This window comes from Garra rufa, chromosome 19 (assembly GCF_049309525.1).
Source record: "Garra rufa chromosome 19, GarRuf1.0, whole genome shotgun sequence".
Lineage (NCBI taxonomy): Eukaryota > Metazoa > Chordata > Actinopteri > Cypriniformes > Cyprinidae > Garra > Garra rufa.
The window spans coordinates 11,120,778-11,146,913 of NC_133379.1; the positions used below are offsets into that span (position 1 = coordinate 11,120,778).

At 37.7% G+C, this 26,136-nt stretch overlaps 1 protein-coding gene across 2 annotated transcripts in view; it reads left to right on the plus strand.

Annotated features, from left to right (window-relative positions):
* The window catches only part of camk2a (calcium/calmodulin-dependent protein kinase II alpha), a 66,579-nt gene that overhangs the window by 15,577 nt on the left and 24,866 nt on the right, over nucleotides 1-26,136 (plus strand). For both annotated transcript variants that reach the window (XM_073824582.1, XM_073824583.1), the window contains exons 3-12: nucleotides 5,600-5,659; nucleotides 9,180-9,234; nucleotides 10,175-10,240; nucleotides 10,579-10,651; nucleotides 12,789-12,891; nucleotides 17,055-17,138; nucleotides 21,169-21,263; nucleotides 21,362-21,484; nucleotides 22,022-22,105; nucleotides 23,860-23,902. In XM_073824582.1, coding sequence (XP_073680683.1) covers nucleotides 5,600-5,659; nucleotides 9,180-9,234; nucleotides 10,175-10,240; nucleotides 10,579-10,651; nucleotides 12,789-12,891; nucleotides 17,055-17,138; nucleotides 21,169-21,263; nucleotides 21,362-21,484; nucleotides 22,022-22,105; nucleotides 23,860-23,902 — 786 coding nt within the window. The remainder of the gene's footprint in view (nucleotides 1-5,599; nucleotides 5,660-9,179; nucleotides 9,235-10,174; nucleotides 10,241-10,578; nucleotides 10,652-12,788; nucleotides 12,892-17,054; nucleotides 17,139-21,168; nucleotides 21,264-21,361; nucleotides 21,485-22,021; nucleotides 22,106-23,859; nucleotides 23,903-26,136) is intronic.

Consider the following 26,136-nt stretch of genomic DNA (forward strand, 5'->3'; position numbering starts at 1 on the left):
GCCGACTGAACGCTGGGATTTCAGCGCTCTCGGACTGCATCAAAATGAGAGGAAATGACCTTAAGCCCACCCAAATCCAAGTTTGCTTTCAAAGTCGGAATAGTCTTCCAAAAAGTTGGTGTTATTGACTTAAAGATGAAACTGAATTTAAACACTCTTATGGTTATTATGATGGTTTTGCATAATTGATACTCCTGAAAAGTACTTTAAGCCACATTTGTTCAATACCAAATGACAATTCCAAAGAAACAGTACAATAACTAATATGCATGCATGCATTTTCTGTAAAACAAGTGCAAAAGTTTTTCTCTTCTGTATGTCAAATAAACATATCGCAGCTTTTTACCTCCTTATTTCCCCTGGAAAAATACAGTATGGTGCTGATGTAAATATTGCATGAAAAAAAACATTCAGCCTGTTAAATTCTGAGAGCGTTTGGGTGGTTAAATATGACATTGTGTAATCCTGGTGGTCAGATAGATCGCTCAGCCAATTTCAAGTGAGCACTACATACAAAGAGCGTTTGTACACATTCCCAGTGTATGTCATCTGTGAACTGAGTGTGAACAACTTGCTTTGCTGACCCACAGCATCTACAATGGAGCTTGTTAAATGCAATTTGGTGAGCACAGAGAACCTAAAACAGAGCCAGTTAAAGGAGAATGCACAGCCATATGCGCTGCACAGACTCCCTACTGGCTGGCACACACCAATGATACCAGAGCCAAAACACTGCAGATTTGAAGAAGTTAAATGAAATACTACAGTAAGTCCTTCCGACCACAGAGAAAATAATAGAGAAGCAGCACTGTTTTGATGCTGCCTCAGGTATTTGGCACATTGCTTTTAAAATTAGCAAGATATACCACTATTTTAGTGAGGACATTTGGAAAAGGTTAGATGAACAAATCACTGTGAAAACTGCAAAAATGCAACAAAAAACTGTATTTGTAAACATCATAATTTATCATTAAGAGGAGACACTGCAGATAAAAATGCTGTTATTTCATGCACCTGTCAAGTTTAAGATTTTGGCCTTTTTGGGTTTTCATAAAGTGTTTTTTCAGACTAGTGGAAAGAAAACATCCAAAAGATACTGTTAAGTGTTTCTTTAATAGCACTTTGTGTCAATAGATTTCAATTACAATCCATATTTTTAAAGGCCGTTTTCTCAAAATGAGTTTTTTCTCCTACACTGAGCCATAAATCACCACTTCAGTAGCACTTACACACGCCAAACTTTGCATTTTTATTCCTGTCTGTATCCTGAAGGTTTTTGCAGAAGGATTTGTTTCTATATAATATGCTTAATTTTATACAACATTTTATTCCAACATTTTATTTTCTGTCTGTTCTACGTTTTTTTTTTCTGAATTATGAAATGACAAAATGAGATTCCCAAATTCCCCTCTGTAAAAACATTTGACTCTAATATGTAGAAAAAAAATCAAACAAGAATTTTAAAAATGACATCCAGTGTTTAGATTTTTGTACTAGAAATGTATGCAAATTAGCGCATATTTCATTAAATAATGCCTCATTCACATATTTAGACCTAACATTTTAGAAAACTATCAATGCAAATCAATCAACTGGGTAAATAAGGTGATAAGTGATTGTATGTCCATAGAAAACACATTAAATGTAAGTAAGTTTTTGTCAAAATTTGGCAGAAATAATGTAATATTGCCATTCAGTGTAAGACAGCATTTATGTAAAAATTCAAACAACATGCTTATTCTGCTTAGGCATATTAAAATATATAAATGAACAAGGAGCATATTCAATTTTACTGTGTTTTAAATGAGTAAAAAAATCTTACTGACAAATCAGCAAAACCTAGGATAGTGGCAAATTTTAAACATGTAGAATTACAACTAATTAGTATTTGGGGTGAAAGTTATTTATCTTTTAATATATAATAAACAGTTTTTTGTTGTAAATATGCTTGACAAGACTGTTACACTAAATTATTCTCCCAAAAGTAATAAGATGATGTACAAGAGGCATCATTGTGGGAAAAAAAATTCTCAGCTATTATTTACAAATGAACAAAAAGTGGCAAACAAAAATGCAATGAAATTAAACAGAAAACTTTTTAATATTTACTTTCCCCCCACCCTTCCCCTGCGGTCTCTTTAAAATAAAGTACCTAATGAATAGAAAAGTTAACAGAAAACCAAAGCCACAGGAATCATAAAACATAAAATCCAGCAATCAATAATGCAAAATAAAAATACATAAATAAAATAAAAATACAGCGTTAAGACATTCATTCTGAGCCCTGATCATTGTTTTGTGCAATATACTTGGAGATCTTCTCAGCAGCTATAGTCCAGATCTTTAATGTAGACATTTGTGCCAGGTTTTAAAGCAGTATTACGCTTGTTGCTTTATGCTTAAACCCTTTTACGTATTTGACCTGCATACATGAGTGTTGAGTAGATAACATAATAATGCAATATTACCTCCTCGACACACACTTTCAAGAAAAAAAAATGCATAATATAAAACAGGTTATGTAACCTATCTCCAAGCTGCAAACAGGCAAGCACATAGATCATAATGGGAAAAAATATGCATTTTAGAAGGTTAAAAGAGAAGTTCACTTCCAGAACAAATTTCAGGATTTCTCTCCATATGGTGCCCCCAAGTTTGAACTTCCAAAATGTAGTTTAAATGTAGCTTCAAAGGGCTCTAAACGATCCCAGCTGAGGAAGAAGGGTCTTATCTAGCGAAACAATCAGTTATTTTCTAAAAAATATTGTCAATTTATATACTTTTTAACCTCAAATGCTGGTCTTGTCTAGCTCTGCGTCAACTCTGTGTATTCCAGTTCAAGACATAGAAGTACCAACCCAGTGTTTACATGCAAAGAAGTTCAAACGCTCTTTACAAAAAAGGTAAAACAAGCGATGTAGGACGATTTTGAAATTGGAGGAGAAAATGAGATGAGAGTTTTTGACATACCCTAACTGTCTTGAACCGGAATACACAGAGTACACGCAGAGCTAGACAAGACGAGTATTTGAGGTTAAAAAGTATATAAATTGTCAATTTCTTTTAGAAAATAAAAGAAAGAGCCCTAGATAAGAGCCCTTTGAAGCTGCATTTAAAATGCATTTTGGAAGTTCAAACCCATGGGCACCATAGAAGTCCGCTATATGGAGAAAAATCCTGAAATGTTTTCCTCAAAAACATAATTTCTCTACGACTGAAGAAAGAAAGGGGGTGAGTACATTATTGCAAGTACTTCTCCTTTAAGTTTATAGCCAGAAAAGCTGTTATTATTTTTACAATTCCAAGGTTCAGACACAAGAAAGGCATATGAAGAAACATTGTACTGCACATCAATCCTGTTCATTCCCTTAATAGACTTTGACATTCTGATGACAGAAGCTCTAGGGCTTGTGGGACATCCTTCTGGACCAAAGGAAATACTGTGAACATTAGTATTATTTGTGGCTGCAGATGGAAGAATATAGAACACAAAGCAATGAATTAAAATTTGGGCCAAAACAAAATTAAACTGTATTATATTTTTGATTTTGAGAAATAGGTCTGTAGGAGTTACAATCTAGTTCATCTTTACCTGGCTTCAGGAAAACTGTAATGAGAGCTTCTGTGAGGCTTGATGGTAATTCTGACTGTTCATAAAAATAATTAAACATGCTAATAAGCAGTGAGGTCAGTTGTGAGGAGAACATTTTGTAGAACTCGACACAGAAACCATCTGACCCTGGGGCCTTATTGTTCTGCATAGAGCTTTAATTGATTCCTTCATTTCTTGAGATTGTGGAGATTTTTTTTTAGGTTCCTCATTTTGTCTTGCTTTATTGTGAGCATATTTACCTTTTTACATATTTTCCTTTGTATATTTACAAAAATTCCAGTATGGGTAAATTATCTTGAGGGAATTATAATGTGTATAAATCTAAGCAGTATTTTTGAAAAGCAGTTAATTTCATGGGAATCCACTGTTATCTCTTTGGTGTTTTCCAAACATTGGATATATGCTGAGAAACTGTTGGCTTATGTTACAAATATTTAAAATCGGTGTTGTGGAAAGTTACTTTTAAAAGTAATGCATTGAAATATTGCGTTGCTGCATAAAAAGTAACCAATTGTGTTACTTACAGTAGTTACTTTTTATGGAAAGTAATAGTTACTTTTGAGTTACTTTTTGCCACCTGAGCTGGACTTGCTTTTTATTGTTAATAATAACAATAATAATAATAATCTCCCTTTTAGTATCTGAAAAATGTTAATTATTTTACCAAAATAAGAGGGCATGATGAAAAATGCTGTTATTGCTTATTTAGTACTGACCTGAATAAGATATTTCACATAAAAGAGCATTAAGAGCAGGGGGTGAAAACTTTTGGAATTTGAAGATCAGGGTAAATTAAAGTTATTTTGTCTTCTGGGAAAGTTATTTTGTCTTCATGTAAGTATTTTCTGTGGCTTCTGAAGGACAGTACTAAATGAAAAAAAAATATGATATTTAGGCAAAATAAGAAAAATGTACACATCTTTATTCTGTTCAAAAGTTTTCACCCCTCGGCTGTTAATGCATGGTGATTCCTTCTGGAGCATCAGTGAGTGTTTGAACCTTCTGTAATAGTTGCATATGAGTCCCTCAGTTGTCCTCGGTGTCAAAAGATGGACCTCAAAATCATTCCATCATTGTTGGAAATGGTTCAAATACAGAAAAATGCTGGAAAACCAAAGAATCTGTGGGACCTGAAGGATTTTTTTGAAGAAAAGCAGGCAGTTTAACTGTTCAGGACAAACAAGAGACTCATGAATAACTATCACTAAACAAAAAAACACAGCTGTGGGTCATTCATGTAACAACACAGTATTAAGAATCAAGCGTATGTAAACTTTTGAACAGGGTCATTTTTTATAAATTCAACTATTATTTTCTCTTGTGGACTATATGTAAACGACTTTTATGTGAAATATCGTATTCAGGTCAGTACTAAGTAAAAAATAACATGCATTTTGTTTGATCCCTCTTATTTTGCTAAAATAATGAACATTTCGCAGAGTCTGAAAGGGGGATGTAAACTTTTGACCTCAACTGTACATGAGACTGCTAATTATGTACCAGGGGTGTTCAGTCCATACAAGCTGCGAATGCGCAATACCCAAGCCATTTGAGAGAATGAGTTTGCGGACTGGCTAATTATTATTAACATTACTATAATTTCCCTTGTCATTTGAGGTGTTACATAGAGCTTACATAATAAAATGTTGAAAATATATATGTAACTGTATGCAAATTAGGTCAGTGGCTCCACAGCAGCCCTGGTGCCAGAGCTCTGTTGCTATGAATTGTCATTATCACTCCTTAAGCTCTTAAGCTGAGATCATTACAAAATAGACATTTCAACAGGCATTTGTTAAATCATTTTGCCTTTTATCTATTCACATTAGTAATTTAAGGGGTCCATGCTCCAAAAATGTAACTTTTAAAATTAAGAAGCATTTTCAGAGATGCACTTTTTCACAGCACAGTAAAAATAGCTATTTGCTCTTGAATGTTGAAAACATTCAACAATATAAGTGAAAAATCTCTTTGCATATATTCTAGATCACCAGAAGCTGGACAGGGAGGCTAGGATCTGCAGACTGCTGAAGCACCCCAATATTGGTAAGTTCACCCCAAACACACACACACACACACACACACACACACACACACACACACACACACACACACACACACACACACACACACACACACACACACACACACACACACATACACACACACACACACACACACACACACACACACACACACACACACACACACACACACACACACACGTTTACTTAGCTATCTAAATGAGGTACACTTATGTTTATATTAAGCTAATTTTAAATATAGCTGCAATTAGAGAGCTAAGCAATCTGCTGATTAGCCTTAGCCTTAGCCTTAAAATGGCTCAAGTTGATATTCAAACCCTCCTTAATCAGTGTGCAAACTATTTACCATATGGTTCAATGCACTACCATGTATTGTAATGCAGAGATAGTGAGAGACTAATAGCAACTAGATTAGATAAATTGTGGGTAGTGCTTGCTGTGACAGATTTTGCTTCCACAATGTCCCATACTCATATTCTTCCCTTTTATTGTGTATGTAATAACTGTGTATGGTCTCAGTAAACTTGCTTTACATTAAGCAAGACCATGTCTCTATGATGTTCTCCTGTTGCTGAGATATGGCTGGGTCATGTTGTTATGCGGTTGCTAGGGTGCTCTGAATGGTTGCTAGAGTGTAGCTATGTAGTTGCCATGGTAATACTGGGTACCTGCTGAACAGAGTGAAATCTAGTCTGCATGACACTGAAAATGCATCAGAGGAATATCTTCACAGTGTATTTCTATATTCTATATAGAAAATCAGTTGCAATGGTTTTGGCTGCCAAGGTGGATGTGGGGAATATCATGTTCCTCCAAATCTTAAAAAATACACTCTTTTTTGGCCCATATCTATTGAAACCTTTTTACCCTGCTGAAAAAAAATCTAGCTAAAACCAGCCTAGGCTGGTTAGCTGGTTTTAGCTGGTCATAGCTGGTCAGCAGGCTGGTTTTAGCTTGGTTTTGGCCATTTTCTCAGCCTCAGTCAGGCTGATCTTAGCTGGTCAGGCTGGGAGACCAGCTGAAACCAGCTACTTCCAGGTTAAACCAGCTAAGACCAGCCAACCAGCCTAGGCTGGTTTTAGCTGTTTTTTTTTTTCAGCAGGGTAGTAAAATTTTGACTTTGATACAATACCTGACTAAAATATATTGATCCCTGGTGAAAAAAAAACACAGCTAAAACCAGCTTAGACTGGTTGGCTGGTTTTATCTAGTCAACAGGCTGGTTTTAGCTGGGTTTTGGCCATTTTCCCAGGCTGGTCAGACTGATCTTAGCTGGTCAGGCTGGGAGACCAGCTAAAACCAGCTACTTCCAGCTTAAACCAGCCAACCAGCCTAGGCTGGTTTTAGCTGTTTTTTTCAGCAGTGTAGTAAAATTTTGACTCTGATACAATACCTGACTAAAATATATCGATCCCTGGTGAAAAAAAAACAGCTAAAACCAGCCTAGACTGGTTAGCTGGTTTTAGCTGGTCAACCAGGCTGGTTTTAGCTGGTCATTAGTCTCGCATAGCCAGACCTTCAGACTGACGGCTGAAGGTCTGGAATTCATTGCAGCTTTAATTGGCCAAGGCCCGCCTATAAGGCCGTTTGACCGACATGTCAAACAACCAATCACAGTTCGTTTCGTTCAGCATCACGTTTCGGGGCGTAGAAATGCCCCCACAACAACAGACTGGCATGCAACAAGTCAGTCATTGAAATAACCAGCATTGAAAGTTAACGAAGAAGGGGGAGAACAAGCAATAAGTCAGTAATTTGTTCGCGAACGTCGCAAATGTGTTTAACAACAACGGCGTCTGCATAAGCACCTTTTAGCAAAATGCCGAGTAAACCAGTCTGCGCTCTGTTTCCCGGCGGACCGAAAATAAACGCGACACTCGCGTGTTCCGGAAATCCGGTCAAATTCAACTAATCAGATCACGACTTCGACATTCCTGAAGTGTTTCCAGTTATGTGAGGGGTTTTGGCCATTTTCCCAGCCTGGCCAGGCTGGTCAGGCTGATCTTAGCTGGTCAGGCTGGGAGACCAGCTAAAACCAGTTACTTCCAGCTTAAACCAGCTAAGACCAGCCAACCAGCCTAGGCTGGTTTGAGCAGTTTTTTTTTTCAGCAGTGTAGTAAAATTTTGGCGTTGATATAATACCTGACTAAAATATATCGATCCCTGGTGAAAAAAAACAGCTAAAACCAGCCTAGACTGGTTGGCTGGTTTTAGCTGGTCAAACTAGAAGCCTACAGGTATGTAGAGATCTTCACAACATTGGTAAGTTAGCTAAAAGGATAAAGCCAAATCTTATTTCATGATATAGTCATTTTATTTCACAATAACAATTTATATGATATAGTCATTTTTGTTATTTTATCTTGTTTATAAAAATAAGAACATAGATGCAAGTAGCAAACTAAAGGACAAATACAATAAAACAAAGACGCAAATGAAAATAATAGGGCCGTATAAATTTTTTTTTTTTTCCAGTTTTAATTTTTCTAGACTCTATTTTAATGGTTACATAAAAATATTAATCAAAAAGCATGTCTAATTAATTAAAAACAGTGCTTTATTAAAAGTTTAACAAAATTGTCTGGATTCCATTTTAACAGTTTCATTGCATTTTAATAAACAAAAGCATAACTACTTGATTTATAAAGATTAATTAGATTTTATAAAGAATTTTTTATTTTTATTTTTAAATGTCAGGAATACTGTGTTGTGTCTACTTTAACGTTATTGCCATGGGATTGAAGTGACCCCAATAACGTAATATTTAGCCCCTGGAATGCTAATTTTACCAGGGAAAACTTAATCAAAAAATGAGTATTTTACCACCCAGAACGTGATTATCACTGGGGGCCCCCCTCGAAAAGCAGTTGGGCTACTTTTGGGGCCAGTTTTGAGTAGCAACTGGGTGGGGTTTTTTTTTTTTGTGAAAACCTGGCAACCCTGAGTAATGCTGATGAAGTGAATCTCTAGCAGTTCTACAGATTGTTTATGTGTTCATGTACTCATATATTGAGGCGGCAGAGGCTGAAAACACTGTGAGCATAACGCACGCTTCAGTATGTGTAAAGTACATGCAGGATTCATATGCGTTATACAGTAAATTCGTTTTTATGACTGGATCCCGTTATTTCGTCCATGTTTTTTTTACTTTTGCTCAGAATTCTGAGTTTACATCTTACAGTTCAGGCTTCTTTTCTTGCATTATCAAATTTACATCTCACAACTCTGGCTTTTTTTTATCAGAACTGCATGATATAAATTTAGAATTGTGAGGAAATAAGTCAGAATTGTGAGATAGAAAGTCAGACTTGTGAACTGCAAGATAAAAACTCACAATTCCAAGTCAGAATTGCATTAAAGTTATAGAGTGGAAAGAACAATCCCAGAAACAGCTGAATTCTGAGTACTTGCAAGTGCACTGTAAACGTAAGAAAACATTAATGAAACAAAAATGACTTCTTGATCATGTTATCTCTCTTTTTTCTTCTCCATCCAAATCACAATCGGCAATCCTTCACCAGTGCGGCTGCATGACAGCATCTCAGAGGAAGGTCACCATTACCTCATCTTTGACTTGTAAGTTTCTCTAACCATCCATACCAGAAAAAAAAAAAAAAACTTAGACTATATACTATAATATTTTTACAAAGCATGAACTGAAATACTGTTGAATTTAACAAAAGCCCAAGAGACTGAAAAGGATGATTTGTTTTCAGATCTGGATAAATACTTGTGCTTTCCTCTGCTAATGTCAGCTTTTGTGTGGGAAAGGGTAATAAAGGGTAATCTTTTGCTATAGCGTAGGGTGGATACAATAGATATCTTTCTTCATATTGAAATAATTACAGTACCTACTGTATGACACCTTCATAAAACCATTGTCTTCTTAAAATTGCTAGATGTTGTATGAGGTATGAGGGTGTTTTTTCAACTTGATGCATTTTAGTCCAGGGATTTGTATTAGAACTAACAGATTTTATATTTTGGCCACACTTTATTTTAATCCATCCTTGTTATGGTTTAATTACACAGTACTGAGTAATATTAATTGTTGACTGACACTGAAGACTGCAGTAATGATGCTGAAAATTCAGCTTTGCATCACAGGAGTAAATTATATTTTAAAGTATATTAAAATAGAAACCCATTATTTTAAATTGTAATAATATTTCACAATATTACATTTTTTTCTGTATTTTAATAATATAAATTCAGCCTTTATAAGACTTTTAACAAATCCTACCAATTATTTTTCTTACCTCTTATAATCTTCTGTTTGCAGCATTATAATTATTTATTTCTGTACTGTCAGTTGCTTGTTTTTCGAAGTTTATATAACACTATACACTTTTGAAAATTGTTAGGAGATAAATTAAACTAACTAGTGAGAAAGAAAAAAAGTAAAAATTTGACAGAGCCAGAAATGCCTACAGTTGAAGAAACACTCATAAATCATCTGCTGTCTCAAGTCAATTAAGACTATAACTAGTGCCATTACTTGCTCATTCTTGTTCAGAGTAACGGGTGGTGAGCTGTTTGAAGACATTGTTGCCAGGGAATATTACAGTGAAGCAGATGCCAGGTGGGTGGGCTATCAGCACAACACAAATGGACTGTATGTATAAAAGCATCACACAGTTAATGGACAATATACTGTACATAAAACCACACGAACCTAAATCATCCAAAGTTAAGTCTCCTTGGCTTGACAAGAGCCAGATAACTCAAGAATTTGGCCAAAACTGTCATTTTCATTTTAAAAAGAGTGCACAACGTTCACTTTAATGATGCATTAAATAGCTTTTTTAATATTCTACAGCAAGCTGAATGAAAACCTAAAAAAAAAAAAAAAAAAAAAAACTAAATGTGGATGGAAAATTTCAATGTATTTCAATGTATTCCATTTTTTTCTCTCTGAAGCCATTGCATCCAGCAGATTTTGGAGGCAGTACTTCATTGCCATCAGATGGGCGTCGTGCACAGAGACTTAAAGGTATTTTATTATAATTCATGTTAAACCTCTGTCATCACTGTTCTCATCTCTTTGTGGCTCCCAGACAAAACATTTGCTTCAAAACAATCTCAAACTTTCAGTTATAATTACACCACAAACTTATGATTAAAAAAAATGCAAGCCTTGAACATCCAATATTTCAAATGCACACAGCTTGCCCCAGTGAGAATTGCACTATAGGGTCTAGGTTATTATCTTTTTAGCTAATGGATTACTTCTTCCATTTAAAACCTTCTCTGTCAAAAATGCTTTAGCCTATTTCACATATACTGTGTGAGCAGCAGATTTTCCTTTCGGCGTCCTTATTAACAGCTTACCACATTCACACCGGGAGTGAGAGCCACACGATGAAAGCACACAAGTGGCAGAGCATTGCTGTAGACCATATATATATAGTTAAATATACGACTCCTATTATATTCAGGCTCTAAACACTGTAGAAAGGACTCCATTAAATTAGAAAAACAAATAATAATTAATTCAAAACCTTTGAACTTTGACTGTAGTTGACTCTGAATGTAGAATGAAGCAACCAGTATGGCAGATTGGGGTCTCTATTAGCATGCACAAGGATTATTTTTATAAAAAGTGGTTAAAAAACAATTGCTTATGTAATGCAATGCAATGCTATACAATTGTAAAATTAATACAGTTACTTTTTTGTTTGAATTTTTGAATTCTTGCAAAAATGGATTCTGGGTTTTATATATAGTGATGAAACATCTTCTGTGTGTTCTTTCAAAACCACAAGAGGTCATAGTTAGTGCAAAAAAAGGGCATCAAGTATTTATTAAAAGCCTCAACAGAAGGATTTTGCCCAATCTGCTCAAGTACATTGAATTTCCGTACTTCACTTAGGATAAAATGAAAACACATATATTTTTTTCCAAATCATTAAAAGGGAGGTCAGATTTCAGTTTTGAGATTTTGAAAAATTATACAGCACCAAATCAAAAATGACACCCATAATTCTAACACTTGAGTGCTTATTAACACTGTAGAGACCCAAAACTGTCATCCATTTCGACCAAAAAGAATTAGCTCTATCTTGTCCTCATTTAGCTGGAGAAATTAGCTAACCAACATCAACCAAATGGTCATGAGATCTTTCATCAAAAATGATTGCCATGCTTCAATTTTTTTTAATTATCTCAAATGAGAGCATATATAAAAATAATGCAATAGGTCCTAAAACCGAGCCTTGGGGCACCCCACATATAAAATCTGCATCTAATAATGCCTAAAACATCGAGGCAACACCATTTACAGAATAAACCCCAAGAGAACATGGTACCATCATACTTATAACTGGACCAGTCCAATTTATATAAGTTTGTATCTGGTTTGTTTTATATCTACACTGCCTTTCAAAAGTTTGGAAACGCCCTAGAAAAGTGACATGTATATATTGCCATTATTATGTAATCAAAATGAATATTATTATTGCTGGTCTTCAATGATAATTTCAAGTTACTTAAATGTATTTGCACTAAGAAATGATAAGAATGTATGCTAATATCGTCCAAAACCACTTTGCCAGATGGGGGGGGGGGGGGGTCATAAAAACCAAGTCATATGGGTCAATTTTTTTGAAACTGAGATTTATACAAAATCTGAAAGCTGAATAAATAAGCTTTCCATTGATGTACACTGCCCTCCAAAAGTTTGGACCCCCCCCCCCCCCCTCTGGCAAAGTGTGGTTTTAGACAATATCAGCATCATTTCTTAGTACAAATACATTAAAATAACTTGACATTATCATTGACGACCAGCAATAATTTTCATTTTGATTACATAATAATGGCAATATATACATGTCACTTTTCTAGGGCGTTTGTAAGTATTAAAGATAATCTACTAGTTTGCACTTGATTATAAAAACTTGTGCACTGGTTCTAATATGGTACATTTAATGTGAAAGTGCTAACATTTGCCATACAAGTAAAGGGTGTTTCTGTTAATGTGGGGTGTAGAAGTAATTTCAAAATGTACATTTCAATTTTTTTTCAGTATTTGTATATTCTAATGTGTTGGAGGAAAAAACAACTAAATGTCCATTAGCTGTTTATCTGTCATTCTTTTTCCCATTTTGTCTCATTTTTTCTATGTTTTTTAGCCAGAGAACCTGCTTCTGGCTTCCAAATCCAAAGGTGCAGCTGTGAAGTTAGCAGACTTTGGCCTTGCCATTGAGGTTGAAGGGGACCAACAGGCTTGGTTTGGTAATGGCCCATTTTTATACCACCAAACAGCATGAATATAGAATTGGACAAAACATCACTTATTAACTTTTGCCTCAATAAACTTCTAATTTGCTGCTTATTAATAGTTTTGGTATAAGGTAGAATTAAGCTATCTAAAATATGGTCATGCAGAAGTAATGCATTAATATGTGCTTTATAAGTACTAATAAACATGCTATATGCTAGTAATATGCATACTAATAAGCATCTAGTTAATAGTGAGAATTGGTTCCTAAACTAAAGTGTTACCGAAATGCAGTGCCCTTGATTTATTTGCAGCTGTTTTGGTTTGATTTTAATCTTTATGCATTTGTCACACACACACACACACACACACACACACACACACACACACACACACACACACACACACACACACACATGTTGGGTTTACATGTTTTATGGGGACATTCCATAGGCGTAATGGTTTTTATACTGTACAAACCGTACTTTCTATCGCCCTATACCTACCCTACACCTAAACCTAGCCCTCACAGGAGATTGTGCACACTTTTACTTCATCAAAAAAACTCATTGTGCATGATTTATAAACCTGTTTCCTCATGGGGACCTGAGAAATGTCCCCACAAGGTCAAAATCTACTGGTATTCCTATCCTTGTGGGGACATTTGGTCCCCACAACGTGATGAATACCAGGTACACACACACACACACACACACACAAAACCACATGAATTTATGTTCTCTTTCAAATGAGTCAGTCACTTTAATGCTGCGTCATTAGCTGGCGGTATGTGAACTTAAGTTCTGCCTCTCTGGATGTATATTTTAATGTGCAAATCATTGGACTTAAGCGCCATCTTGTTCAGATTCCAGTGGGTTTTAACACGCCTCACACTCTTTCACACATAATAGGGAACAAAACATCCCTTATGTAATATATGATTAATTGACTTCACCCTCATTGCCTGGGCTGTTTTGAATCATATCTAAAGAACTACCTAAGTAGTCTTCATCTGATACTTTTTTACTGTTACTCGAGTAATTACTATCATCATTACTTTTTCTTCTACTTGAGTAATTATTTCTAATAAGCACTTGTAGTTGTATTTGAGTCCAGTATTTGGTTACTCTACCCACACTTTGAACATAAGACCCCTAATTTTATGTGGTTCAGAAACATTTGCATGAAAGTAAGGCATTACGTTACATAATTCAGGTCTAGGATGAATTTTATCAAGTGGAGGTTTTCTTGTTGAAGGCTGCATATATATGCATGCTGCTATGTTGATGACACTCGACACTACTTCTCATTCCATCCTGATGATCCGACGATAGCTGCTTGCATCTCAGCTTGTCTAATAGACATTTCTTGCTGGATGAAGGCACATCATCTTCAACTAAACCTTGCCAAGACAGAACTGCTTGTGTTTCCAAACCCATCGTTTCATCACAGATTCACTATCCAGTTAGGCACATCAACCATAACTTCTTCAAAAACAGCCAGAAAACTTGGATCAGCTGACTTTCTCAGACCACATTGGTAAAACTGCCCAGTCCTGCAGATTTGCTTTATTTAACATCAGAAAAATTAGTCCCTTTCTTTTGGAACATGCTTCACAACTCCTTGTTCAATCTCTTGTTCTGTCCAGGCTGGACTACTGCAGTGCTCCCTTGGCAGGTCTTCCAGACAGTTCTAGCAATCCTTTACAATTGATCTAGAATGGAGCTGCAAGATTCATTTTCAAAGAGCCAAAAAGAATGCATTTCACACCTCTCTTCATCAATTTACACTGGCTACTAATAGCTCCTTGCATTAAATTAAAGGCGTTAATGTTTGCCTAACCACCACTGGCTCTGCACCCCTTTACCTAAATTCATTACTTCAGACGTATCTGTCTCTAGAAGCTTACGTTCTGCAAGTCAACGGCGCATTATTATGCCATCCCAAAGAGGCACAAAATCACTTTCACAGACTTTTACCTTAAATGTTCCCTCTTGGTGGAATGACCTGCCCAATTCAATCCGAGCAGCTGAGTCCTTGGCCATCTCCAAGAATCGGCTAAAAAACATCTCTTCTTTCTTTATTTGACCCTCTAACTCTAGCACTCTCTATTCTATTTCTATTTCAATTGTTTAAAGGGGTGCAAAACTTACTTTTACATGTTGTTTGAACATTAATGTGTGTTGGCAACCCTACAATGATAAAAATCCACCCAGTGGTATTTTTTTATCTTTAAAAGTAATATACCCTTTTTAAAATCAGGTCATTCTCAGTTTCTTGTCATTGTTAGGTGTTCGAAACATTCCTTTGAGATTTTGGTCAATATTGACATGATAGGATCACACAGTTCCTACAAATTTGTCAGTTGCATATCCATAATGTGAAACGTCTGTTCCACCAGATCTCAAAAGTGCTTTGCTTAATTGAGATCTACTGATTGTGGAGGCCATTGGAGTAAAGTGACCTCATTATCATGTTTAAGAAACCAGTTTGAGATTATTTGAGTAGCCACCAAAAGATGGGAACGCTGGAAGGGACATGGTCTTGCTGGCATAGCGTTTGAATGATGCTTATTTGGTACTAATGGGCCCAAAGTATACGAAGAATATATCCCTCACACCATTACACCCGTTTATAACACATTCAGACTCTACCTTCTGAATGTTGCATCAGAATTCGAGACGCATCGGACCACGCAACCACGTTCTGTTCTGCAAACCTCCGTTGTAGCGAGTGCTTATTTGAATTGCTGTTGCCTTTCTATCAGCTCAAACTGGTCTGGCCATTCTCCTCTGACCTCTGGCATAACAAAGGCATTTTCGCCCACAGAACTGCCGCTCAATGGATATCTTTTCTTTTTCAGACCATTCTCTGTAAACCCTAGAGATGGTTTATGCATCAAAATCTCAGTAGATCAGCAGTTTCTGACATGCTCAGACTAGCCGGTCTGGCAGCAACGACCATGCCACGTTCAGTCATTTAAATCATCTTTGACCATGAGTTTCTGCCATGTGATTGGCTAATCAAACATTTGAGTTAACAAGCAGTTGAACAGATGTCCCTAAAGTGCCAAGTGAGTGTATAAGATACTCACGATGTTGCCTTGTCTAATATAACAATTTAAAAACTTCACACTGTTTAACAATCTAATTTTGAATGTGAAGTGAACAGTAAGTTCCCTTACTATATACAGTAAAAGGCTGTATTGGAGATTGCATGTAATTTTATAGTAGTATAACGTTTTTGGAGGTGGAAAAAAAAAAGTAAAATTTACAGTGAATAACCATAAATTGACATTCTCAGAATTCCCTACATTACATATCAAATTTGATATTTTTTGTTGTTGCAATAACTATGTTTCTACTTAGTTGTGTACATTAGGGTTGAATGTTACATCTAATGTTGTTAAATAAATGTTTACTGCATTATTTATAAATGACACTGTGCACATTCAATGTAAGTTAGTTTTTAAAAGCTGTTTGTGATGGGCTTTGGTTCATTATGTGACTTTCTCATCATCACCTGCTTTTGGTGATTACCAGTGTATTACAAAGGTACAAAACAGATTTCAGTACTTCTATAGGTTGGTATATTAACACAATATGAGTTAATGAAATTATGGTAGTTCAATGTAAATTTAAGCTAAAACCGTAAAACCTAAAACGCTGCTACTGTATTTTTACGGTAGAATTTTGGCGTTTTGCGTTTTTTTTTACCGTGAATTTCAGTGTATGTATTATATGTAGCTAGTGTTATGCTGCAATGCTCAGTATTTTATTTTAGAGTTATTTTGTGAAGATTTTTAGATGATTTTTTAAGAATCCTGACTCTTAATTATACAATTCCCTGGTTAATTCAACAGTGCATGTTCCTTAATGTGTCTGAGTATGTTTAGTGTTGACAAAACCAAACAAATATATTCTGGTTTAGCTCGGGTTAGGCGGTCTCACAATGCTTGCTATTTACATTCCTTGTCAACTCGGACATATAATTATTAAATTATAGTTAAAGTAAAGTAATTAACTTTTTACTGAAAGTGTGACATCTGCAATGATAAACCAATCAAAAATGCATTTCACATTTTCTTTTTCTATGTAGCGCATTTTCAATTTCTGAAATAACAGGCTAAAATAAAGGTTATGAATGTTTTTTTTTTTTTTCTTCTTCTTCACATCAGGGTTTGCTGGCACTCCTGGGTACCTGTCCCCTGAAGTCCTAAGGAAGGACCCCTATGGAAAAGCTGTAGACCTGTGGGCGTGTGGTTAGTTTTTTTTATATTTTTGCATCAAACGTTGATTTATGTTAATTTCGTATGCCATTACCCCCGTTGTACAGTATCTCTATATCCCACAGAGCATTTCCCAAAAAGTTGTTACAGTAACTGTTCTGGCATTACATAATTTTGTTGTTTCATACAGCCAGAGCTTTTCAGTATTCTGTACTCTGGATACAGACTGGATCTGGCGGCTACAGTGACCTCGGAATAAGAACAAAACAGACTAATATTAGTGCAGATGCCATTCTTCTTACAATGCAACGAGTACATCAGGTGTTATGGAAGTGTTCCTGGTTCCAGTTGACCTAATTAATGCAGCCTAACAATCCTTTAACAGATTTGGATTATAGAAATGTGTGTCTGCCTCCCAAACAGTGTTAGGTAGATTGTTGCAGAGTTTAGGCGCTAAATAAGAAAATGATCTGCCGCCCACAGTTTATTCTGATATTCTATAGGTATTATTAAATTGGCAGAACACAGTGGACGTGAGGGACTATAATGTGATAAGAGCTCGCTCAAGTACTGAGTGTCACAACTCAGGCAGGAACACACGAACAACGACGTAATAAAAGACGTACATTTAATAAATCCAATGGGAAACAGGCAGACACAGGAACACGGAGTGGTAACATCAGGGGATAACATCAAAGACCGACAAGAGGACAGGGGAAAACACACACCTTATATACACACAGACTAATTACAAACACAGGTGCAGACGATGAGGGAGAAACCAAAACACACTGAACTGCGGGGGAGAATGGGAGAAACCAACATAAAGTCCAGGGGTGTGACATTACCTCCCCCTCCCGGAAAGGCGTGTCCTCACGCCGACAAACAGGAAACAACAAACAGTCTTAGGAGGGGGTTTCGGCGGAGGACGGACTCCCGGGAGGAGGGCAAGAGATGAAGTCCAAACAGGTGATGGAACAGTCCATGGAGGAGATGACGGAGGGAGGAGCCAAGGAGGTGACAGGAGGGGGCTGGAGCAGGAGGAGCCAGGTGGGACCCAGGCCGCAGCCAAGATGTAAATCCACGGTGGAGCCGATGGAGGGAGGAGCCATGGTGGAGGAGAGGCTGACGACTCCATGGATCCGACCGACGGAGGCGGAGCAGGTGGTGGTGGAGCCCGAGGCGGAGACGGAAAGCCGAAGATCTTGGGTGACGCCGCGGATCCGGAGGGCCAAGGCGGAACCCAAGGCTCTGGCGACCAAGGCGGAGATGGAGATCCGGAGATCCGCGGCGGAGCCGGAGCGACAGAGGGCCGAGGCTGTGCCCGCGGGAGGGAGGAGGTCCAATGAGCCGGTGGGACGGAGCGACGAGGCACAGCCGGAGGAGTATAGTCCTGAGGCGAAGATGGGGCGACGACTGACCAGGGCGGAGCCGGAGGGCCGATGGAGCCCGGTGGAGCTGGTGGATCGACGGGCGACGGCGGAGACGAGGGAGCAGAGAGCCGGGGTGGAGCCGCAGGGTCGGAGGGCCGAGGTGGAGTCCAGGACTCTGAGGCTGGAGGCGATGGTGAGGGATCCTCCAGCCATGACACCGATGGAGACTGGCAGACCTGCGGCAAACCCACCGCACAGATGGTGGGCTGAGGGTGAGCAAGGGGACAGACAGTCGACAACGGGAATTCAGGTAGGCTGGGCGGAACCAGCGGAGATTCAGGACTAGGCAGAAGAGGGAGGGTGGGTGGGAAATTCAGGCAGATAGGTATTTCCATGACACAGTCCATTAAGTCCCCATAATCTTGTTCCAGCTCACCCTCAGTGGTAGTGCAGTGGGCGGGGCTCTCTACCGCCCCTTCTTGCTCTTCGAAGTACTCCACCGGCGCGGATGTAATAGTCGGCTCACGCACCTGATCAGCGGTTTTGACCTCTTCGGCACTCCATAATGTTGTCGCTCCGGGCTCGGGCTTTCCGTCTGTGACGGGCTCATAATCCGCGGGTCTGGGTGGCTGGCTGGGCTCTGGGTCCGGAGTGGCACTGGCGAGATTCTCCGTGGAACAGGCGGGAAACGAGGATCGGTTTCTCGCCAGTGTCCACTCCACAAACGAGGCAAAGTTCGCTCGAGGGCCGTCCTCGGACGACGGCGCTCTGCAAGACGCATTGAGGCTGGCGTCATAGAACGCACAGAGCGCGTCGTCCGGGTAGCTGGTGGTATTAGCTACTAGCTGGAACATTACTGTGTAGCCCTCGAGCGGTAATTCCCCCTGCTTCAGCCGTAGCAGGATGAATTCTGGTCGGAGGAAGGGATCCATGGGGGAAACACACTACGGAAACAAAAGACTGGAGAAAACGAACGGAAAACAAAACGGAGGTGAACACGCAAAAAAAAACTGTATCGGTCGGTCTTTCTGTCACAACTCAGGCAGGAACACACGAACAACGACGTAATAAAAGACGTACATTTAATAAATCCAATGGGAAACAGGCAGACACAGGAACACGGAGTGGTAACATCAGGGGATAACATCAAAGACCGACAAGAGGACAGGGGAAAACACACACCTTATATACACACAGACTAATTACAAACACAGGTGCAGACGATGAGGGAGAAACCAAAACACACTGAACTGCGGGGGAGAATGGGAGAAACCAACATAAAGTCCAGGGGTGTGACACTGAGGAGCTGAACCATTGAAGGCTTTATAAGTAATTAGCAAGATTTTAAAATCTATATGATGTTTTATAGGGAGCCAGTGCAGTGTTGACAGAACCAGGCTAATATGGTCATACTTTCTGGTTCTGGTAAGAACTCTAGCTGATGCATTTTGGACCAGCTGGAGTTTGTTTATGCAGCCTGCAGAACAACCACCCAATAAAGCATTAAAATAATCTATCCTTGAGGTCATGTATCCATGAATTAACATTTCTGCATTTAACATCGAGAGCATAGGTTGTAAAAAAATGCGGTTTTCAAACGCTATAAATGTGCATTTTGAAGGAAAGATTGCTATCAAATAGCACAACTAAGTTCCTAACTGATGACGAAGAATTCACAGAGCAGCCATCAAATATTAGACAGTGTTTTAGGTTATTACATGTGGTGGTTTTAGGTCCAATAACTAACACCTCTGTTTTTTTCAGAATGTAGCAGTAAGAAGTATTTGTCATAAAAATGTTTATATCATCTATGCATTCCATTTCAAACTGGTATGTTTCACTGGGCTGCGTAGAAATATAGAGCTGAGTATCATCAGTATAACAGTGAAAGCTAACACCATGTTTCCTGATGAAATCTCCCAAGGGTAACATGTAAAGTGTAAAAAGTAATGGCCCTAGTACTGAGCCTTGTGGTTCTCCATACTGCACTTGTAATCGATATGAAACCTCGTTATTCACTGCCACAAACTAATGGCAGTCAGATAAGTACAATTTGAACCATGCCAATGCACTTCCACTAATGGCAACATAATTTTGTGGTGCTCAATAGTGTCAAACGCAGTACTAATATCCCATATAGCTCCGGAAAAGATATAATGACATCACAAATGTGATTTCTAATGTACTCATAATCAAACTGCACTATTTCATTTTGTGTAGCAACAGTATGCAGTGACATTTTAGAAATCCGTTCTGGGATAACAACAGCCTTGTGCACAAGTGAGATGCATTAAGAAATGGTTTACTGAGTCTGGTGTGGAACATTTTTTGGTTTTGCATTCATCAAACTAAGCCACATCAACCCAACATTAGTGCCTTGATGCTCTTGTGTATAAATGGGAGCAAATCCCTGCAGTCATATTACATATTTAGAAGAGCGAATTGGAAGCTGTTAGGTAGGAACTCTAGCACGCTATTAATGCTACTAAATGCAGTGTTGCCAGTTTCCAGAAAAACTTCCAGCCCAAAGCTAACTCAAAGCTTGTTCAAAAGAAATAAAAACATTTTTTTCTTCCTCTCTGTCCAATCATTGTTGTATGACAAGATATAACACTCCTTGATCTTTCCTTAGCCTGCACAAAATTGTAAAACAATTTCTCCTAACCCATCCACCTCAATTTCCCCTCTAGGTGTGATTCTCTACATTCTGCTGGTTGGATACCCACCCTTTTGGGATGAAGACCAACATAGACTCTATCAGCAAATTAAAGCTGGCGCCTATGATGTCAGTTTAAGCATCCTTCATATAATATTGATGATAATATCACCTGGAGTGCTGATGGATCTCTGATTCACACTTGGATCACTTTGTTGCACCCACAGTTTCCTTCACCTGAGTGGGATACAGTCACCCCTGAGGCGAAAGATCTTATTAATAAGATGCTGACCATCAACCCATCTAAACGCATCACTGCTGCGGAGGCACTCAAGCACCCATGGATCTCAGTGAGTCTGTCCTTCCATCAGTACTTTGGAAACATATAAACTTGCTTTATCTTAGGGCATAGTTAATATTAGTTAGTTAATAACATAGTTTATTTCATTGGATCACTTACATGTATATTAGAATTCAGTTAATTTAATTAGCAATTGTGTTTAATTATCTCAAATGACAATATATTTAAAAAGAATACAAAAGGTTCTAAAACCGAGCCTTGGGGCACCTCGCATCTGATTTGGACTGATTTAATCCTACATCAAGTTCAGAGCAAATCAGGTCTTATTGATAAAATGCGAACAGGACTAACAAATAAATTGCAAAGAACAGCAGAGTTCACGCCACAACTATAACTATAGTTATCATTCTTTGTGTGAACAGGCCTTTACTGTACACATTAATTTGCTCTGCTCATGTTTCATAAACACTATACTTGAGTATCAGACATTTTTTAGCATTTTAACAGCCAGGAAGGTCTAAAGGGAAATGGCTGAAGAAATAACATTCTCCAAATAACCTCTTGTTTCACCTCTTTTTGCTTTTAGCATCGCTCCACTGTTGCATCTTGCATGCACAGACAGGAGACTGTTGAATGCTTGAAGAAGTTCAACGCTAGAAGAAAGCTCAAGGTAAGTTCATATACGGCTGTGAGAATCTCTCATATGAGTTGCATTTAAAGGTCCCATATTGTACTCATTTCTGGAGGTTTATTTTAGTTGTTGATGTCCTTAAGAATATATATTTGCGGTATAAGTGCCAAAATCCATCTCAATATATTTTTACAGCTCCTTTTTTAGGAGCTCTGTCAAAAACAGGTCGATTTTGGCCCATCTAATTAATATTCATGAGCCTCTCTTCTGATTGGCCTGTTGTTTTCTGAGTGACGCACAGCCAGGCCAACCACAGGTGACTACGGTCATGTATGCTTTAGCCAAGCCCAGAGCCATAGAGAGAGCCTAGCCTGCTGATACTCAACAGGATATTTCAGAACGAACATTAATGTTTTTTTCTTTTTCAAACACCAAATGCAGTAAGCTACATAACTTTTGCTTTAGTAAAGCCCCTTTCACAATGCGCGATGATTATGGAAAATTACGGGAACGAGCGCTGTGTGAACAAAAGCCAGAACCATCAAGGCAGTGTTGTTGTGATGATGCACGTTATCATGCGAATCTTCACGACGAAAAAATACGTGCAAAGTGGAATGAAGCGGCGATCGGGCAGAGCCAGCTCCTCACTATCAGCGCTGAAGCACAGTTTGTTCAGGTTAGTTTCAGTTTAGTGAAACGTACGCGTCGCATTAAATCTCACATCCAAACGTCACATGTCTTTATGGGTTGTGTGTAAAGCACGCACAGATTCCGGAAAACAACTGTGAATGAACCAAATTAAACAACTCCGGAACAAATCATGGGAAACATTATCCGTGTATTTACCGGAATCGCTGTGTGAAAGAGGCTGAAGATGACGTGCCTCTGGTCTCTTATATTCACGTTGTTCTGAACAGGGTTTTCTCGACTTGTTTTCGTGTTGTTGTTATGGACACGATATTGTCTGGGTTTGACAAAAAAAGGGTGGGACGGTGGTTGGCTTTCGGGGTGGTGACTGAAGGCGGTGACTGAGTAGATTGGACGTCACATCTGTACGGAAGTCACAGCGGCTTGTGAAAATGAACAGCTACTTTAAGCAGGCTGTGTGCAGTTTACTGTGGATTGACTGTTTTGAAACTCGTATGGTAGTTACATAGCCCCTAGACCTCAGTTATCATGAAAAAAGCAAGGAAATTTTGATTTTGACAATATGGGACCTTTAAAGTTCTGCGCTAGTAACCAAAGGAGTTGTTGCATGAATAATAATAATCGTGCACAGAGTGACATACTTCACATTAATAAATGATCAGTGAAAATTGGGCATTTGTTCTTTAACATTTCGGCTATTTGGAGTGTTTGCTTTGAGGTAGCAAACAAGATGCAGAACTGCAATTTGAATCTGAAGTAGCAATAAATATTCATTCAAATACATTTATTTTTTAAACTAAAACAGACAAACTTTAAATGTTGGCTTGGTAAATCATTGTTTGAAAATTAAATTAAAAAGTAAAAAAATTTTTTAAAGACCTTAAGGACAGATAGAAATGCCATTTACATATTTATATTTACTATACAATCATATTTACCAGTAAAATAATAAAACATTTATGGACCAAGGTGGAAGAACAGTTAATTTTCCTGACTGAATGACCAGCGTTAAATGTTTTTATTCAATTCAAATCCCAACTTATGAACTAAAAGGTAGCCAATTCATAAGTTATTAATTTTGCATAACAATACACCATTGTCACTGAGGAAAAAATGGCAACCTATGTGTTTCTGTGTTTTTTTAGGGTGCTATTCTCACTACTATGCTGGCCACCAGAAACTTCTCAGGTGACTATAATATTCTAATTTCTATTATCTACTGTGCCTGTTTTAACCCTGTGTGAAAATCTGCTTGAGGACAGTATGTCTTGATCAGGAACATTTTACACTGGAATTATTTGGATTCACAGAACACTAAAGGTTTGTACAGATACTTGGAGTTTCTAAAAAGTTGTGTTTGACAACTCTACTGAAAGATGGTTGTTACCTATGAGTCTGACATTTGTAAGCGTTTGGACATTTGATTGTTTTTAAGAAAAACATTTAAGGAATTTTCTCCATATAGTGGACTTCTATGGTGCTAACGATTTTAAACTTCCAAAATGAAGTTTTAATGCAGCTTCAAAGGGCTCGAAACAATCCCAGCCGAGGAAGAAGGGTCTTATCTAGCAAAATTATTGGTCATTCTTAAATGTGACCCTGGACCACAAAACCAGTCATAAGGTTAAATTTTATAAAACTGAGATGTATACAACATATGAAAGCTCAATAAATAAGCTTTCTATTGATATATAGTTTGTTAGGATAGGACAATATTTGGCTGAGATTCATCTATTTGAAAATCTGGAATCTGAGGGTGCAAAAAAATCAAAATACTGAGAAAAACACCTTTAAAGTTGTCCAAATTAAGTTCTTAACAATGCATATTACTAATCAAAAATTACATTTTGATATATTTATAGTAGGAATTTTACAAAAAATCTTCATGGAACATGATCTTTACTTAATTTCCTAATGATTTTTGGCATAAAAGAAAAATCAATAATTTTGACCCATACCATGTATTTTTGGCTATTGCTACAAATATACCCCAGCGACTTAAGACTGGTTTTGTTGTCCAGGGTCACAAATAAGTTAATATTTATACAGTTTTTTTAACCACAAATGCTGGTCTTGTCTAGCTCTGCAATGCATATGCGTACTCTGGATCAATATATTTAGGGTATGTCGAAAAACTCCCATCTCATTTTCCCCTCCAACTTTAAAATCGTCATACATCACTGTTTTACCTTTTTTGTATAGGGCGTTTGATCTTATTTCCACATTCACTTTATAAACATTTGGTGAGTACTTCTGCAGCGATGTAGGATGAATTTGGAGTTGGAGGAGAAAGTGAGATGGGAGTTTTTCAACATACCCTAACTGTATAAAAACCAGAGTGCACAGAGCTAGACAAGATGAGCATTTGTGGTTAAAAAGTATATAATTTATTTTTAAAAATGACCAATTGTTTTGCTAGATAAGACACTTTTTCCTCAGTTGGGATCGTTTAGAGGCCTTTAAAGCTGCATTTAAACTGCATTTTGGAAGTTCAAACTCGGGGCACCATTGAAATCCACTTTATGGAGAAAATTCCTGAAATGTTTTCCTCAAAAAACATAATTTCTTTACGACTGAAGAAAAAAGACATGAACATCTTGGATGACAAGAGGGTGAGTAAATTATCTGTACATTTTTGCTCTGGAAGTGAACTAATCTTTTAAACAAATCTGAATCATTGGCACGTCTATCCAAACCATGTCCTCCTATCAAATTTAGCCCAAGAAGAGTTGGGCAAAATAATGTGAAATAATGTTTTTTGATTATCTTTTATACTTATCAGTATAAAACTACAGTATTTGTGCAGTATTTGGTACAAGTAGTCTGTGAAATATGTCAGAACAAATCATGGAAGCCTGATTAGCAGGAGCATCTGTAACCTTAACAGCCCAGCTGTTTGGTGTTTTAAGAACAACAGTCTTGATGATTATGACTACAGACACAAAGCATGGCATTATTCTCTTCATGACTTCATCAGTGAAGAATAATGGTGGGCGAAAACTGAAATGAATGATCGTAAACACTAAGACGGATCGTGTCCAAACAACACAGAACTACTGCAGCAAAGTGACAGCAAACCTCAATATTCCCTGTGAAGACCACAACAACTGTCCGCAAAGAGTTTCAGAAAACCAACATCCGTGAAAGAGCTGCAACTGTGAAATTTTTAATGGCTAATGTGTGAAAAAAGATTGAGTCATGATTATAAAACCTGGACTGCTGGAACACCAGGATGAACTTCAACATCTGCCCTGGACAGACAAACATCTTTGAAGAAACTGGCAGATTTTCTGATAGATGACATTTCATTCGAGAACATTGTGGCAGATGGTGGTAAAAGAAATACTTCCCAGGTGTTCACATTATTTTGTCCAACCCCTGTACTAAAGACAGAGATTGATAAATGAATGAGAAACGTCTCA